This window comes from Strigops habroptila, chromosome 1, assembly GCF_004027225.2.
Source record: "Strigops habroptila isolate Jane chromosome 1, bStrHab1.2.pri, whole genome shotgun sequence".
NCBI lineage: Eukaryota > Metazoa > Chordata > Aves > Psittaciformes > Psittacidae > Strigops > Strigops habroptila.
In genome coordinates, this window is record NC_044277.2 from 27,341,637 (window position 1) to 27,358,484 (window position 16,848).

General features: G+C 38.9%; 1 protein-coding gene across 1 annotated transcript; it reads right to left on the reverse strand.

The window, feature by feature from the left end:
* Positions 1 to 267: 267 nt before the first annotated feature.
* LOC115609884 (carbonic anhydrase 3-like) lies at positions 268 to 16,591 on the reverse strand. The gene is made up of 7 exons (XM_030490645.1): positions 16,546 to 16,591; positions 15,390 to 15,587; positions 7,249 to 7,367; positions 6,329 to 6,421; positions 5,340 to 5,405; positions 4,292 to 4,447; positions 268 to 387 (listed from the first exon to the last, which is right to left on the reverse strand). Exons 1-7 carry the CDS (start codon positions 16,589 to 16,591, stop codon positions 268 to 270), a joined length of 798 nt encoding a protein of 265 aa, XP_030346505.1.
* Between the last annotated feature and the right edge of the window lie 257 nt (positions 16,592 to 16,848).

Genomic DNA, 16,848 nt, shown 5'->3' on the forward strand with positions numbered 1-16,848 from the left:
ATGTTCTTTCTTCCTTTGTACTATTAATGAAAGTTATGTTATAGCAGTTACGAAGAGCCAAACAAATTCTCTACTTCCATTTTAATGATAGGATTTGTCTAAGTAAATGTTATCCTCTGAAACTGAAATTCACATTTCATGACTCAAAGTTTCAGTCTCCAGACCTACAGATGGAGTTCTGTCTAAATGCAACAGAAGACACAAACCAAAACCACCTCTTAGTTCTAGATGTCCCCTCACTCAGGGACACCCAACCTGAGCCAGGTCCTAGAGAAATGATGCGCTCACCATCCTGAAATACCGAGGCTGCGTCGGGCGCCAGTTATCAACCAGGGGAAGATTAGGTTCATTCTCAGCATTCTTGGATAGGCTGCGGAGCTTCGCCATCTGAAGGAGAGCAGAAACCAAAGTGTCCTGGTGCCCTTCGGATCAAATCCACAGCCCAACAATTAAGCCAAGGAGACTTCAAAGTTGTGAAGATGTCCTTCACCCCATCACCACAAGAACAGTACTCACGTTCTTTTCCTAGCAGTGATATTCTTAGAAATACTCAAGACAGAAAAATGGGTCCTATCTGAAGAGTATTGTGAAAAATACTGTCATTTACGTACTGTCTACAGAACTGTGTAGAGCCACAGAAACTGCAGGAAGTCCTCAGATGATGCAAATAGAACAGCCTATGTCCTAATAAACCCTTTCTACTGCCTTAGTGTCTGTTAAGAAGCCTCTGGAATTGCAAAGCATTGTAGCTGAATTATAAACTAATTGTTCACTTTCATGGTGGGTCTGCAGCAAAGGATATACTGTAGCAACACAAAAAAGTCCACTATTGATAACATGAATGTAAATCTGGATAATGACTTTGTTTCAAATGGTTTGTAAACAGGGTCTGAAGCTTGAGTCTCCTTGCCCATTTTTTTAACCAAGGTGTGGGTTTTTTTGAAGGATACTGTAAAGAAGACTTCTGCCTATACTCTTCAAAACTGTATAATGTTCTTCCTGTGCTACTTTCTGATTTTCAAAGGATGCAGCACATATACCCACTCACAGATACACTATGTTCATTTGTTGTCACTGCCATGAACATTAGATTGGCATGTCAGCAGTGATTCAGACACTTGACACTTCTCTGTCTAATGGCTTACCATTAAAAGCATGCACACATTTTCTCATGTATGCACTTGAAAATGTAGCCCCATGCATTGCACACATCAACTTTGTTTGCCACTAGCTTCAATACACTGATGTATCTATCCTTCATGGTACAGAGTTCAAGTCCAACAGAAGCAGAACTTATGTCTGGGCTGTAAAAGCTGAGTCCACTGTGATTTTACTAATTCCAGTTTATGGGCTGCGCCAGCTCAGGCACCTAAACATTGCTCTTCACTAGACAGCTCAGAAAAGACAGCTATCTGTTTGCCTAAATAATGATGAGGTCACATTTCTAACCAGTATAATATGCATCAACTGGATTATTAACCTGAGATGAAATTTCAGATTTCATATGAAGAATAATTTCTATGGGAATAGTAGGACATGAAAACAGTTGATCAGTTTTGTTAATACTGATAAAGCGCTATTCAGAAGTTGCGGTTTTTCTTGTTATTTGTGGAAGATCTGCCCTACGTGGTAAAAAGAGAAAAAGACGCATATATTCAGACGATAGCTACATAGAGGTGCAAAAATTAGTCTGCAATTGGATAGTTACTCCACAGTTAAATCCCTCTCCTTTCATTAAGAGTAATCTGAGCAGCTAGGCCACCCACTCTGCATCTCAAAGGGATTCCCAGTGAATTGATTTTTCCTGCAGAGTACTGATTCACAGTGACTGCACTTACCCTTGTGGCTATTATACTGTTACCATCTGGCTGCAAAAGCATCCCAGCAATCCACTGTAAATGCACGTGCACTTAAAATAATTACTATTAATGAGGCTGCCTGGTAGTATGCTTTCTAGGATTAGAAGTAATTGGTAACACAATCCTCTTTTATGAACACATTACTTAGAGTGCAGGCACTCTCGAGTGAGGAAAGTCTTTCTATTGTATTTGCGCACAGTACTGCACATACACTGCCAACTGTGCCTGAAAAGCAGTTGTCTCAGGATAAGAGGCAATGTCCCATCCATATATAATAATGTCCTTTTTACCTTAAATGCTCCATTTTTTCTACAGTAGGGCCAGTTAGAAAACAGTCTGTATGTTTCCCAAAACTCACCAACTTTAGATAAGCAGACGAAAGGTCATGACCCAAATACAGCAGTGATCAAAAAGTCTTTTCATGAAGCTGGATCAATGGTGTGATTAGTTACTCTTTAAAAAAACACATTTTAAACCAGAGATGCTCAGTAATGACTTGGCTTTTACCAACAAAATCTGTAGCTGATCTTCTGTAATATAAACCTCTAAGCAGATTTATTTTGTGGAAACCAGTCAGATCATATTTGTGTTTTTCAGACAAGTACCAGCTTCAAAATAGCCCACATACTTTAATTTTCAGATGGGCAAGGAAACAGGAGGCAGATCAATTCAATAAGCTGTGAAAATTAAGCTGTAAGTTATATGAATACATTGCCATATTTCCCCTCTTGCCAACTGAGGTTTCCATCATACCTGAGTTCTCTTCTTTAAAAGATAAAGAGCTACATAAATACAAAGTACTAGAAAATAGGGGGGAGAGTGTGAGATACACACACATTGTTCAATACAATTAAACACCTTATCACCTTGAGAACCTAAAATGAAAAATTGTGTCTACATATAATATCTACATAATATGTCAGTCACTTGATTAATGTTCATGTTTTCACTATCCTAGGGTCTTGAAATTTGTGATATCATATCATTATAGTCTGCTGAGCAGAGGAATAACCTCAGATAAGAAAACTAACTTGTGTGGCACAAGTAGAATCATTGGCTGAAGTGTAATGTTGCATTTGGGGCAACAAAGAATGAGGACTAGACCTTCAAATTTCTGTAAATGTGTTTGAGGGGGAATGGGGACTAACAAGAAATACTTCTTTATTATAAGTAACCAGAGAAGGCTTTCAAATTAACAAGAATTTATCTGATGCTGCTCCTGTTTGCAAAAATTTAGCTAGCGTACCTTCCAGAAACATGGGTATCGAGCACCTGATACAGCTCTTCCATAATTTTCTTGGTTACATGATGCCATCTGGAATATGTGGCAGAGAGAATCACCCATTCCATTAAGTCTGTATTCTGATAGAAGATGTTTTTGAAAGAAGCAAGCTATAACAGATATATTTGCAAAGTAGAATGTTTGGAGTTGGAAATGCTCAGCTGCATTAGGTGAGAACACTGGAAGCGTGCTTCATTCAGTGTGCAAAGTATTTAGGGTACCCGGCTGTTCCACTGCATTTCATTGCAGATGGTCGCTTTTTCATGGCAGCTTTATTTCATAATTTGCCTAGTGACTACCCTTAAAACATTGATCATGGTAAGCAATGAACACTTTACGTGAGGATGCTTGAAACAATAAAAATGGTTGAAAAAAATCTTGCGTAATCAAAGTTGTTGGTTCAAACTTAACATAAGCTTTAGCTAAAATGTGTCAGTGTTCTGATTCAAATGGTTGCAGGAGAATATAAGTTAATGGTTTGAGCTTTAGTACACTGGCTCTTAGTATAATACAGTGTTTTGAGCTCTGTGTAAAATACAAGGTATGAGCCACATCTAGCTCATCCAGCTAGTTTTCTACTCACAAAAGTTAATATTGTGGGAACACGGGGACTGGGAAACAAAGAGAGAACTACTCTTTTCTTTAGTTGATGTTGCAAAAAGTCTCTTGCCCACAGGAGCAAGACCTCTCATATGGTAATTACTGCTTGCTGTCAGTCATACTCCACACTGCTATAAACTCCTACCATCTAACACTGTGTTATGATTTTACTGATTTCTAAAGCTCTTTGATGTCTGTGGATGTGAGCCACCAAAATGTCTGATCTGGGCTAGGAAACAATGAGATGTTCCAAGTAAAGAAGGTCACCATCTCTGCTCAATTAATTAATGTCGGAGTCATACAGAGACACATAAAGAGGTATGTCTAATAGGTTGATAGCACATACTAGGTTGTAGTCTACAGTCCTTTGAAGATTTTTAGAGGCTCCCTATGGAATCCCAAGGTAGTTTCTAAAGTATTCAGTTCTGCCCCTTTAATCATACAATTTCTCACAGAATCCAATGAGTATTTTCCTTGTCAAAAGAATAAGATCAGGTTATGGCATGTAACTAAAAAGAAGTGGGTAAAATATTATCTATTTGAAATTTACCTGGTCTGAGCTGACTATAATAGGATCTCTAAGAATAATCCAGGTGATACACTCTTCGCAAGGTGGAGTAGTGAAAGACCCATGGTATGTCCAGTAGTCATGAGATTTAGGGAAAAGAATTGAAGGATCAAAATTTGGAAAAGGAGCTTCTTTCCCCTTTAAAAAACAAACAAACAAACAAACACGACAAAACCAAACAGAAAAGTCTTCAACAGTTCTAGTCAAGATTAGGTAAAGATGCAGCTCTGGTATTTTATGAAACAGAGAGTGACTCAGATATTTCAAAGGTATGAACTAAGGAAACTAAGCACACATCTACACAAGACATAGTGATGCAGTGTAAAGATAAGTGGACTGAATGACCCTCACAGATGGGCACAGAGAAGCATGAAACAACATACAACTTCATAATGGTACTTCTTGTACCTGAGCTAACTCCTGTGAAGCAGTGTCCAGTACAGATGTGCTTTGGTCATTTCTGTGCAGAAATACTCTTCCTTCTGGCCGCCTTTCTTATGGAAATTCTGCCTAGCTATTGAACATTGGATTATGTCACCACATAATAAAGTGAGACAGGTAGTCCAGATTTATAATATTTGTGCTAATAACAAACAAGACAGCCTATGAAATGTGAGATTCTTATCACATAATATTATCTGAAACACAGATGTCTAGTCAGCAGCATTTCCAAAGGTCCATTATGCAGCCTATTTCAGGACAGAATGGACCAATTTCGAAAGGCGCCTTTCTCTCACCACTGACCACTGAGGGAGTAAGACTCCATGCCTACTTTTTAGGTGTAAAATTTGGCAAGATGACTCTCATTTTCACAAAATCATGAGGCACACTAAAGCCAAAGGCGGCTCATATGTAAATGGAAGGAAGGACATTTCTTATTCAGGAAAAGCTACCCATGGTTTTATTCACAAGTACATTATGGCAATATTGCAGAGCAGAATTTGAAAACTAGAAAGTCATGACTCTTGGGGCTTTTTTTTTGTCCTGAGGATTTGCAGCAATCTTCCTATAATAAGCCCAATACGGTTACCTTTGTTTTGATAGCATTTATTTCTTCAAGAATCCTCTTCATCTCTGGTTTTGGAGTTTCCCCTACCTGTAAAGAAAAAACATGAGCTAACCAGAGTTCTGCTCAATCAGTTTTCTTCTTTCTCCTACTGTTTTATATGCATCTAAACATATATCAACTACAAAATTAAAATGCATTAACCACACCTATCACCCCTGACAGCCTGATAAGCTATGGCTTCTGCCTGTACCCTTTTTCTATACCCCAACATATATTATGATCCAAATGAAGAAATTCTATCAGTACAGAAACTCAGCATCTTGGGTAATTTCACAATACAGCGATTCCTGTTGACATTAAATTTTAGTGTAACAAAGATAACTAACTCTTCAGACCCAAGTAGAGAAACTGGAATAAGTTTTAGTCTAGTTTAAAAAGCAGATTTCACGGTCAGATCTGCTGTTTGCAATTGCTGATCTCAACATAGACATCCATCTTTCCATCCCTAGTGAATATCAATTAAACAGGAGAGAGCAAAGGCCAGTATTTCAGGCTAAGACTGCATGCCCCCAAAGACACTAAAAAAGAATGAGATACAGGTATTGTCTGTGAGTTAGTTTTGCCTGTGAGAAAGTGCATGAAAAGCCTACAAGTGGTATCTGTCCTTGAAATCAGACCATGATTAGCATAGAGACAGCTGATTGCTACTGGTCAGAGAGCCACTACTGACATTGCGTCCCCAAAGCAGGGGCGAATACATCTGGATTTACAGCTTCCACCACTCACATAGTGACACAATAGCTGCTGGGACAAGTGTGTGTAGTATTGGATACCCTTTGAAATAACATGACTCATGCTCTGTAACTTGAAAAGTATGCATTACTGAAAGTCAAGTCCTTCAGTGTGGTTCGATCTCTAGAAAACATTCAGAGGCTTTTGCTTTTTTAAGCCTGTAAGAATAGAAAACTTTATAGTAGCAGTACAAAGAAGGGTTGCATGCTTCTACTTACTTGCAAAAATATGGCCAAAACAGCTATTCCATCAGTTCTTCTCACAGCATCAAGGTAATTACTGTATTTGGGATTCCAGTGTAACAAATGTAGCTAGAAGCAAAGAAAAGCATAAAAAAAAAAATCCATTATTGAATAGCAAGCCATCAGAGCCTGAATTCAGAGTTCATCATATATGTCAGAGCGCTTAGGGCAACAAAGAATGAGGATTAGATCTTAAAAAAAAAAAAAAGGGGAAGAAAATAAAAAGGGACAGCAATCCATATATGAGTTATACACTTAGACTATTTGCTTTAAAATAAACTATAAACATCTTAATACAGAAATTGCAAAAGAGAACAGAAATCTCATCTTAAAGCTGAAGAACACAGAAAAGATACTTAAGCAAGCAGGCAGAATATGCAGTTCAGAGGTCATCTACTGTGATTCATTTCCATTTGGCTTTCAAATTACAGTAATTCTAGCAAAGAATCCATATGAATGTAAGATCTGTATATTATTAATCTACAGTTCTCATCCTCCCTTACTATCCTCAAGTGGCAGAAAATGAAAGCAACACATTTTTCCTCCTTTCTGTTGCTACTTTCTGCTATACTACTATACTTTCAGAATACTGTTTAGTAAGTTTGCATTGCTTCTCAGTAATACAGTCTTGCTGCCCTATGTTTTGACTCATGTTGGTTTGAGAACATGAAACCTTTTGTTTCACATTAGTATTTTTCCTTTTGTACACTGTGAGAATTACTTCAACCTGATTCACATTTATAAGACTTGATGGGAGTAAGAATAGATAGAAATATAGAAATAAATAGAAAGAACTCCTTGAAAAGCACACAAATAACAAATTTTGTCCCACATGAACACTAATGACAAATGTTATTTTACACCCTATTTTAAAGGAAAAAAGTGGTGAGTCTTACCTCTCCTGCATATCTCACTCCATTCACAACATGCTCAGAGCCATGGTCATCAGATGAACCCCAGTGAAAGTGAAGCTGACGCAGCCTGTAGACCCCTGGAAGTGGCCCACCTCTCAGCACTGCAATTGATAATCTGCAACAGCATTAGACTCAAGTACCTTCCAACTCTTTTAAAAGAAATACGTATGTGTTAAAAATATTTATGTTACAGATTCTATATGTTCTGAGATACTAAGTAACTCTGCACTGATTTTAGCAGCACTTTGGGCAACCATCTTCAGTTATATGCACCTACAGGCAGATGAAAATTATTTGTGTCTAGGCTTCCATTATAGTCAATAGAGATCACTGTTTTAGTTCAGCTGTAAAAATGTGCATCTAGTACCTTCTGGGATATCCTGAAAACACCGCTGGACAGGACTGGAAGATGTGGTTGAAAATCTGTAGAATTGTACTTTTCTAAAGCAGTATCTGGAGGCAAGGTGAGTACATTAGGTTATCAAAAATGGCATGAGATACCTATTTTTGGGTAACTGAAGTAAGCCCCTACTCAGAATGGTCAAACTTCTAGAGTAATTCTGCTTGCCTTAATGTAGATACTCAACAGATGGTGACCTGAATTGCTCTCTGGACTCCATTGATCAAGTGTGGCTGCATCTCTGTTGACTAGAATGTTTAGAGACATAACCCACCTACTTTTAAAAGCCCACATAAACTGCCTAAATTTAGATGTCTTAATCTCCCCCTGAAATCCATGTAATATCTACCTATATCAAAGCAAACAAAAATAGCCACGATTAAGATCAGCTACTGAAGTGCTAGATGATAAACAAATTCCCACAAAACACTACAAGTTGTGTCTCTTACTGCAGGCTATGATTTATTTGTTTAAAAAGCTATGACATTACTGATGCCGCTTCTGCTATAATAGCTGCTCCCTTCAGCTGTGGAAGAGGAAAATGAGCCAGAAAACCAACCTCTGAGAATGCAAGTTATTTTCCTAAAGAAAAGTTCAGCCTGTGATGAACAATACTCTGTATTCTAAATAAACTTTTGCATTTTTTACACATTTTTACATTATATCTTAAATGAAGGTGACGTATTTGAAAGGATCTCACAATAAAAGGGAAGAACATTTTCACATTCACCAAATACTAATTAATATTCTATCCTCACTCACTTTATCTGGAGATAGAAGTTATAGAATCCCCATAAGCCATTCTGCAGTTCTCTAGAACAGGTCTTTATATGCTAGAGAAAAATATCCTTAAATCTGAAAAGGAAGGAAATACATTATCATCTCCACAAATAAAGTACCAAGAGTATTCTCCAATGAACATTAAGAGCAAGCTCCTACTCTCAACAAATTGCCTTTACTTTTTCCCACAGACATTCAGTACTGTGGCCAATGCAGACATGGTAACAACAGCAGCTGACAAGGCCATCAATTCTCCATTAGAATAGATCCATAAAACCAAATAATCCAGTTTAAGGTAAAAATGTGTCATTATTTCCACTGATGGGCCATCATCAGACATTTTTCAATTGGGCATTAGGTGAAGCTCTGCATCACCTTGTGCCAACACATTCCTGCTTCACTCATCTATAAATAGACAGCAGCTTTTACTTAGCACACAGAATGAAGCAAAGACTAAGATGCCTATAAACCACCACCTCCTGAGGGACAAAAAGGCGTTTTCTTTCTTTTAATTGCAAGTGAGTAATATAAATCATATAAATACATGTTTATGATTACAATGTAATTAAATTTCCCTATATTTTAAAAAAGGTAAACCAAACAGTTGCAAGAATGAAGTTCCCCAATATCTAAAACATAAAAAATCCGAAAGTATGTCTGCATAGCTCAAAGATGGCAAAAGAAACCTTTATTTTTTAAAAAAACATGTGGCTTGGAACCTAAATTCTAAAGGTATCTTTATCTTCTCAGGTTTTTGTATTCAGAAAACACTAACATGAATACACACTCATATAACAGTTAGACAAAAAATATGAGGTAAAAGTTTATAAAAGAAACTACAGTATCTTTAAATTGTTTCTCAGTGGTGTTAAAATATAGCTTTATTTTTATATATTTACCTATTTACATGTATCAGGGAATTATTCTAACAATTATTTCATAGGAAATTACTCAAATATCAGAGACTCCCCATTTTAAGGCTGTGAGAGCTGTTTTCCTAGCACAAAACACTCACAAAAGGATGCTTTTCTAGCAGGCCCCATGACTTACTCCGAGCTTCTGCCTATGACACTCGATGAAATGAAAAGCAAGAGCTTTAAAAAAAAGGAGCCTGGAGGTTCACTCCCCTCCTTGATATATGGGCCTCTGAAATACTGCGTAATCCTTTCCACATGACTAGCTGAATGGCTGGTCTTACTTCTGAATATTGGAAACATGACATTTCTGTTCCAATTTGTGCTCTACAGAAAATAACAGGATGGCCACAGCAGACTTACCAAAATGTAACTCCTTCAAACTTGCTGTCATTGAGAGAAAAGTATTCTCTCCTTTTTGGTGTCTTATCATTGCAACCTATCAAGCCATTGCTCAGTGACTGAATCTTTTTATATAGGTTTGCACATCACCCTCCACCAGTGCCTGATACCAGACATAAAAATGTCATGTTACTCTGAATCATTGCTCAAATTCTGTGTTCTCCCCATCCACATGGAAGAATGGTCTATCAGAGAACAATCCTACATGGACACACAGAGACATCAGTTCCAGTAAAAAAAATTCACCTTTTATTTGATCCATCATAAACAGAGCAGCATGAGACAGAACTGGCTAATAAAATAATGTTTTTTTATCATTCTCAGTAGAGTCACTCCACATATTAGCCAGTTCTGTCTCATGCTGCTCTGTTTATGATGCATTGAGGCAGATGTTTGCCCTAGAGAGGCCAAGCGTTGCACAGAAGGATGCAATTAATTCAGGAAAAAACCTCTGTATTTCACTTTGTGTGTTTACACAGCAAAACAAAAGTGTGATGCAGTTTGAGTGGAGATGGCCACTTCACCTCAGTTGGCATGGTGTCCTTAACAACAGAAATGTGACAAGAAGGTTTCGAAATACATGCATCCATTTGCTGAGCATCTTACGTAGGGGTCTGGTTGTTAATCTGCACTAATATCAGTTGTCTTTATCCTTACTAAGGTAAAATTGACAAAGTTATGGCTACACAAATGCCTTCCCTGTTTGCTGTGAAAGCATACATGAAAGTTAGGTGCAAAAACGTAAGCAGCACCAGACTTATGAGGTAAGTTGCACTTATAAACATGAGAAGAAATAACTGTTCATACAAGATTTATGATCCTTACATCCTGCCAAACCCATAAAATGAACTGGTAAACCACAGTGAAATTAAATTAGTAAGGTATTACTGCATGACAGTTGAAAAAGACACATTACCTTTGTTAGGCTGCTTTATAACAGAATCTAACAGTGCACTATAAAACTCATCTTTCTAATGTCAGTGCCACATTTTAGATGTAATAAAAATCCTCTGCTCAAAAGAGGATCTCTGTACTGAAGCAGTCTGGCTAACTGCAGGGATAAAATCTGTTTCCTAAAAGCTTTTGGAACTGAGATTTCAGTTCTCACTGAAATTTTCTTTAGCAAGCACTGAGCAGATATGCAGAAGAATTACTTTTGTTTGTATTTGAACTTACAGGGACAGACTGGGAAAGAGAAGCGTCTGTCAGAAGTCTGTCAGCATGCAATCCACCCTCATCTGCACTGTAATACACCTTTTCCAGTTCTGTGCCTCTTGATCACAGCATGTTCATCAGTCAGCTCCTACGTCATAGAATCATAGAACAGTTTGGGTTGGACCTTCAAAGCTCATCTAGTCCAACACCCTGCAATGCACAGGGACATGATCAACTAGATCAGGTTGCCCAGAACCGCATCCAGCCTAGTACTGAATGTCTCCAGGAATGGTGCATCCACCACCTCTCTGGGCAATATGTGCCAGTGTTTTACTGGACATATTTACCCTCATTGTAAAAAAACTTTTCCTCAAGTCCAGCCTCAATCTCCCTTCTTTTAGTTTAAAACCATTACCCCTCATTCTATCACAACAGACCCTGTTAAAAAGTCTCTCCCCATCTTTCTGGCAGGCTCCCTTTAGGTACTGGAAGGCTGCTCTAAGGTCTCCCCGGAGTCTTCGCTTCCCCAGGCAGAACAAGCCCAACTCTCTCAGCCTTTCCTCATTGGAGAAATGTTCCATCCACTTTGTTTGTGACCTGTGGCAGGGCTGAAATCCCCATCTACAGAGGTAGAAAACTGACAGTGCACTGAGTAACTGCGTAGCTTGAACCCTTGACTGTTCAAGCATTTTTATCTGTAACAATGGAAATTCAAAGCTAACAGAAACTCACCTCCTAAATTCTCTGTACCCAAGCTCTTCAGTGCTCATATTAACTCTGAGTACCTTCCTGAGACAGTACATATAATAAATGTTTTAAACACTGAAAAATTTAACTTTGCTGCCTTTTGCAGTATGTGGCATAGCCATCGTACTGCAGCTACACAAGCACTGGGATTTAGCTGTGCTATTCTCATAATGGATACTGGCTTGTTCTAGTGTAAATTCAGTACACAAAATGTTAAGCAATGTCTTGCAGGAATCAACCAAAAGCTGTGTGTCTATAGCAGACTTCTGCTAGTTTTAATTAAAGTTTCTGGGTTTTATCCTCATTGTTTTAGAACCAGCCAACAAATAAATGTTTATTCACCAGAAGCTGAAAATCAAAATCTCATCTGCAAAGATAAATGAGATTTACCACAAAGTGATACTCTAGGAAATGCTGTCCACAAGCACAAGTCATACTAAAAGGGATGGATAAGCAACAGTAACTGTCACTTTTAATTTTTTTTTGCATCATCCACTTCCAAAGGCACACATTCCTTTGATAAGAAAATGAAAGATTATGCATACAGCATCAAAGTAACCTTGTAAGAAACTGTGCCTGCACTGAGGTACTCCAAGCCCTGAAATGTCATTCATCAGAAAGTCAGTAAAAGGAAAAGTAGGAATCTGGCCAATGAACTTCCATAGAAAGTGCCAAGGAGACAACAAAAACAACAAAGTGAGAAGATGAAAGAAGATATCCATTTGACATGGCCTTAGAGTATCTCTCCTCAGCTGCTTTGTCTGAGTTCCAGTACAAGATTTACATATCTTTACTGTTTATTAAATGATTGAACATCTTGGTCTAGTCATCTAACCAAAGTATAATAAAGAAAGCCAATGAGTCATTAATTGTAAGAAAGTCGCAAGCTATGTATCTCACACAGCATCATGACAATGGTCCCACCAGTTAGGTGCTCTCAGGACACTTCTCTGGTGTGAATATTTTTTGAATTTTAAAAGCAAATGGACTCTGCTAGTAGAAGTAAGATTGCAGCCCTAATTCAAAACAAAACCAGAATCACTGCTGGATCTAAAAGAGTATCCGAGTTGCCATTCAGGCTGAAAAACATAGCAGTGGTAGGCTGACAAAGTAAACAAGTTCTAGTATGGGTTTTATTTGGTACAGACACCTAAGAGGTTTTGATTTCAGCTCCCAGTTCTTTCCTGGATTTTGAGACTCCAGCCTCCACCCGAAATGATCTCACAGTGCTTACAGTTCTTCCACATAGGTATGGCCAAACAGGGAACTGAGTCCGCAACAATCCATTATCTTGTATGGACAGGCAGCAGAGGCAGAGGACAGCTCCTAAAGCAAGTATCTGTCATTAAAGCCTTCAATTGCGTAGTTAAAGTCAACCAGACTTTATAAAGAGCTGTAGAAAAATTCTGCAATTCCTTCCACTAGACTAACTCCAAAGATCACAATAATAAGGCCTTTTTCAACAGAGTGTGAATCACATTGAATGGCACTTTACCCGGAAGCTTCTCTCTAATCATTTGAGTTAAAGAAACTGTCGCAATGGTGAATATTCAACGTATTCCTGGCAGAGAAGACACAATGTAAGCAAAACTTGGAGACATCCAAAGTAATTTGTTTTATCACTCACCTTTGCAATATATTCAGCAATCTATTTCATCTACCAGCAATGAAAATCTAGACAGAACCACAGATATGAATATGATCACTCTAACTGAAAAAGTTAGGAAAACAAAGGAAGCCCTTAGTTTTCTGGTTAACTCAGCAATAATTCAGATAGATAAAGAGAGAGATAGAGAGATAGAAAGAGAGATAGAGAGATAGAGAGATAGACAGACAGACAGAATGTCTTTGTTCCAAAGGAATAAAAGCTCCATTCCTATATGATTGCTATTACGTATGTATGTATTACGCAGCTGGTTGTTCCTTTACACAAAAAAATAAATCACTGTACATATCTTAAAAAAACCTAAAACATGCTCAAGTCAGTAGGAGTACGTACAGTGGAATTAGTACTGCAATTAGCATTATATTAAAGAAGGAACACCACCCACAGACTCTGCAGGCAATGGTATAACAAAGAAGACATAACAATAAACACTAAATGTTTCTCGCCTTCAGAGAGCTGAGAAATACACCTTTTTTCCAGTGAGTCATTTTTTATTTCTGAGATACACAACAGTTACTGAGAAGTTAATCTGAAAAAAATCAGAACATTGCAAAACTTTGTGCTCTTTGTGGTCAGTGTTAGATCCATGCTGTAGATCGTAGTGTCTGGATACTCCCTCCTACGCAAAATCTGAGTAATTCTAACAAGAATTACTTTGACATTTATGCAGAAGATGCAACCATTGATATATTTGATGCTGTCCCAAACAAATACAAGAGATGGTAAAAAAATGGTAAGTAGTGGTCATGGAGGTCTTCCATGTAGCCATAGTTACATCTCCTTACTGATGTATCATGTTATCTGACATTAGTATTTTTATTCAAACAACATTAAAGATTCCCACTTTGCTCAAAAAGTAATCAAAGTCTTCACTGCATAGTCATTTTTGAGTTTTGGTAGTGTATTAACTAGTCCAGCTTACATACATGTTGATCCTCTATTTTCATGAAACCCAAGTCATCAATTAAAAATCCATTAAAATAAATCCATGCATATATATATGAGTAAAATTCCTCCTAGTAATTATAGCTGTCAATCCTAGTTATATTGTAATAGAAATTGGAACTTTTAATGCAGTTAAGAAATAAATCTGCACACTATATAAGACAGACTCTAAATATTTTACTGAAATTGATGTTTCTTTTTGCTTTCTTTACCATCCCAGGTACTATAAATAGCAACACAACTCTGTTGACATTGATACAAGAATAGTGAGGTATGCATTTGATTTTTCCTTTTTATCACAGTACTAATGCAATTTCATGCTTCTTTCAGTAATGCTTTTTCCTTTGAAATATAGCCAACAGTATTAACATGAAACGTCAGCAATTTTGCCAACATAAACTAAATATTTCTAGCACCTGTTAAACAGAACAGATGTATCTCTTCAAAATATATACCCCACTAACCCTTAAAAGCTATGCATTATATATGCAGCACATTGCTTGTTGTCATAACGATGAGTGGATAAAAGATTTTGGATGCTAAATCTGAAACACTGGATATTTTCACCCCTATAAACTTCATTAAGATAAAATCTCATGAATGCCAGCGGGAGTTTTAACTGATTAAATACCGTGAGTATGTGGCAACATATGGTTCATTACTCCATTTATCAGAAATTACACAGGTGCAGTTTTCAAATACTGTAACTTCAGCCAGATACACAGTTAAAGGTGTTCTGCTGGGCATCTCAAATAGCTTAAATGGAATTTGGTCCACAGACAGTACCTGCACTCCTTGGTCCTGGGAAGCAACACAATTGCAATGACTTTTGGAAGTTCAGAAATTTACCTTACACCTTAATTCACCCTTCACCAAGCTTCTTTGTAGTTCTCTCCATTAGTTAGGATTTTACCTATGTCGTTTAAAAGTGGTCCCAGGCTTTCCCCACCAGTTTTGCAGGGCACTGAAATCACAGAAGCCTGCACTTCACATATGGGCAACACACAGAGACCTTCTGACAGCCACGAGCATTCAGAGCACACTCTGTTCTCCAACCAGCTTCAGAAATAGCCACTGATACATAATGAAAGCTTGAGATGAAAACAAAACTAACCTGATCTATCGAATGAATCATCAAATACAACTCTGCAGGTTTTCCCATTGTTGAGGATGGTCTTCGCTGCACCAGGATCGTAACTAGCAAACCATGGTAGCAGGGAGCGATCGTAATGCACTTCTTTGTTATTGATTTCAATAGGTGACTGATGGCGTCCTTTGGCAATTGGGTAATTTTTGTGCCACTGATCTGGTCCTAGAAAGAAGGCCAGAGAAGCATCAAGACAACCTTTTCCAGCTAGATAGGAATTATACTTGTTACAATTAAATGCAAGCTTGATTTTGCTTAGCTACAGAACATCCATTAAATGTATTAATAAGTAGGTTACTAATAGTCTGGTTGTTAGACATGCCCTGTCAAGAGTTTCACTGTCTAATTAGGGTAGCAATTAGATTATTCTAGCTGAAATACTGGATACTGCAAGTCATTCAACTGAACCTAAACTTTCCTAGCAACCGTAGGACTTTACTTATCAGGAGACTGACCATACCCCAAGGAAGGAAACTAGAGGAGTGTACTCCAAGTCCAGCAGTAGCCAGAAATATGATGGGATATACCCAAATGATTGCCCAGAGAAGTTGCGGATGCCCCATTCGTGGAAGTGTTCAAGGCCAGGCTGGATGGGGTTTGAGCAACCTGATCTAGTTGATGATGTCCCTGCTCTATGATGCTATGATTCAAATGTGGCACCATGCAACAACCATCTGGAGAGAGAAAAGACCACTGGTACCCGAAGAAGACAGGAATTTGCAATGTGGTTTTAATTATTATCATGGTTTTATTAAGAACTTCATGTGGAAGAAGCCTAACTGAGGCCAGGCGGGAGCACAGGAACAGGCAACCCGGGTTTAACAGCCTCCCCAGGCAGAAGGCATGGCGGCTGCACTGCAGACCAGCATCGCTCCTCCTGCAGCAAGGCTAGCCTAAAGCTGCATTTCAAAGCTATATCAAATGTTAGATTACATTAACAGTATGAAAACTAACTTTATTTAACTTAGAGACCTCTCTGCACGGCCTCTCTTTCCACCAGCTTCGCCTCTTCCACACCTGCGAGCGACGACCCAGGCCCGCCTGGTGCCCGCAGTCCCCCCGTCGGCCGGAGCTGTGCTCGCCGGCCCGCAGCAGAGCGGAGCCGAGCCACGGCCCCACTCACCGTTGTCGCTGTCGTAGCCCCACGGGTAGTAGTTGGGGTTGATCATGGTGTCGGTGTCGCTGCCGCACCCCGGCGCCGCGCCTCAGCCTCCCCCGGCGGCTCTGGCAGGACGGCGGCCTCCTCTCACGGCGGCTTTTTATAGACTCCCGCCAACTCCATGCCCTTCCCCGGGAGGCACCGCAAGGCTCCGACCGCCGGGGGCGGGCAGAGCCGCGCCGCTTCACTCCGCCTGGCCGCAGCTCCTGCGATGAGGCGCCGGCGGCCGCCGGGTGGTTCTCCTCAGAGCTGGCGCTGGGGACGTGG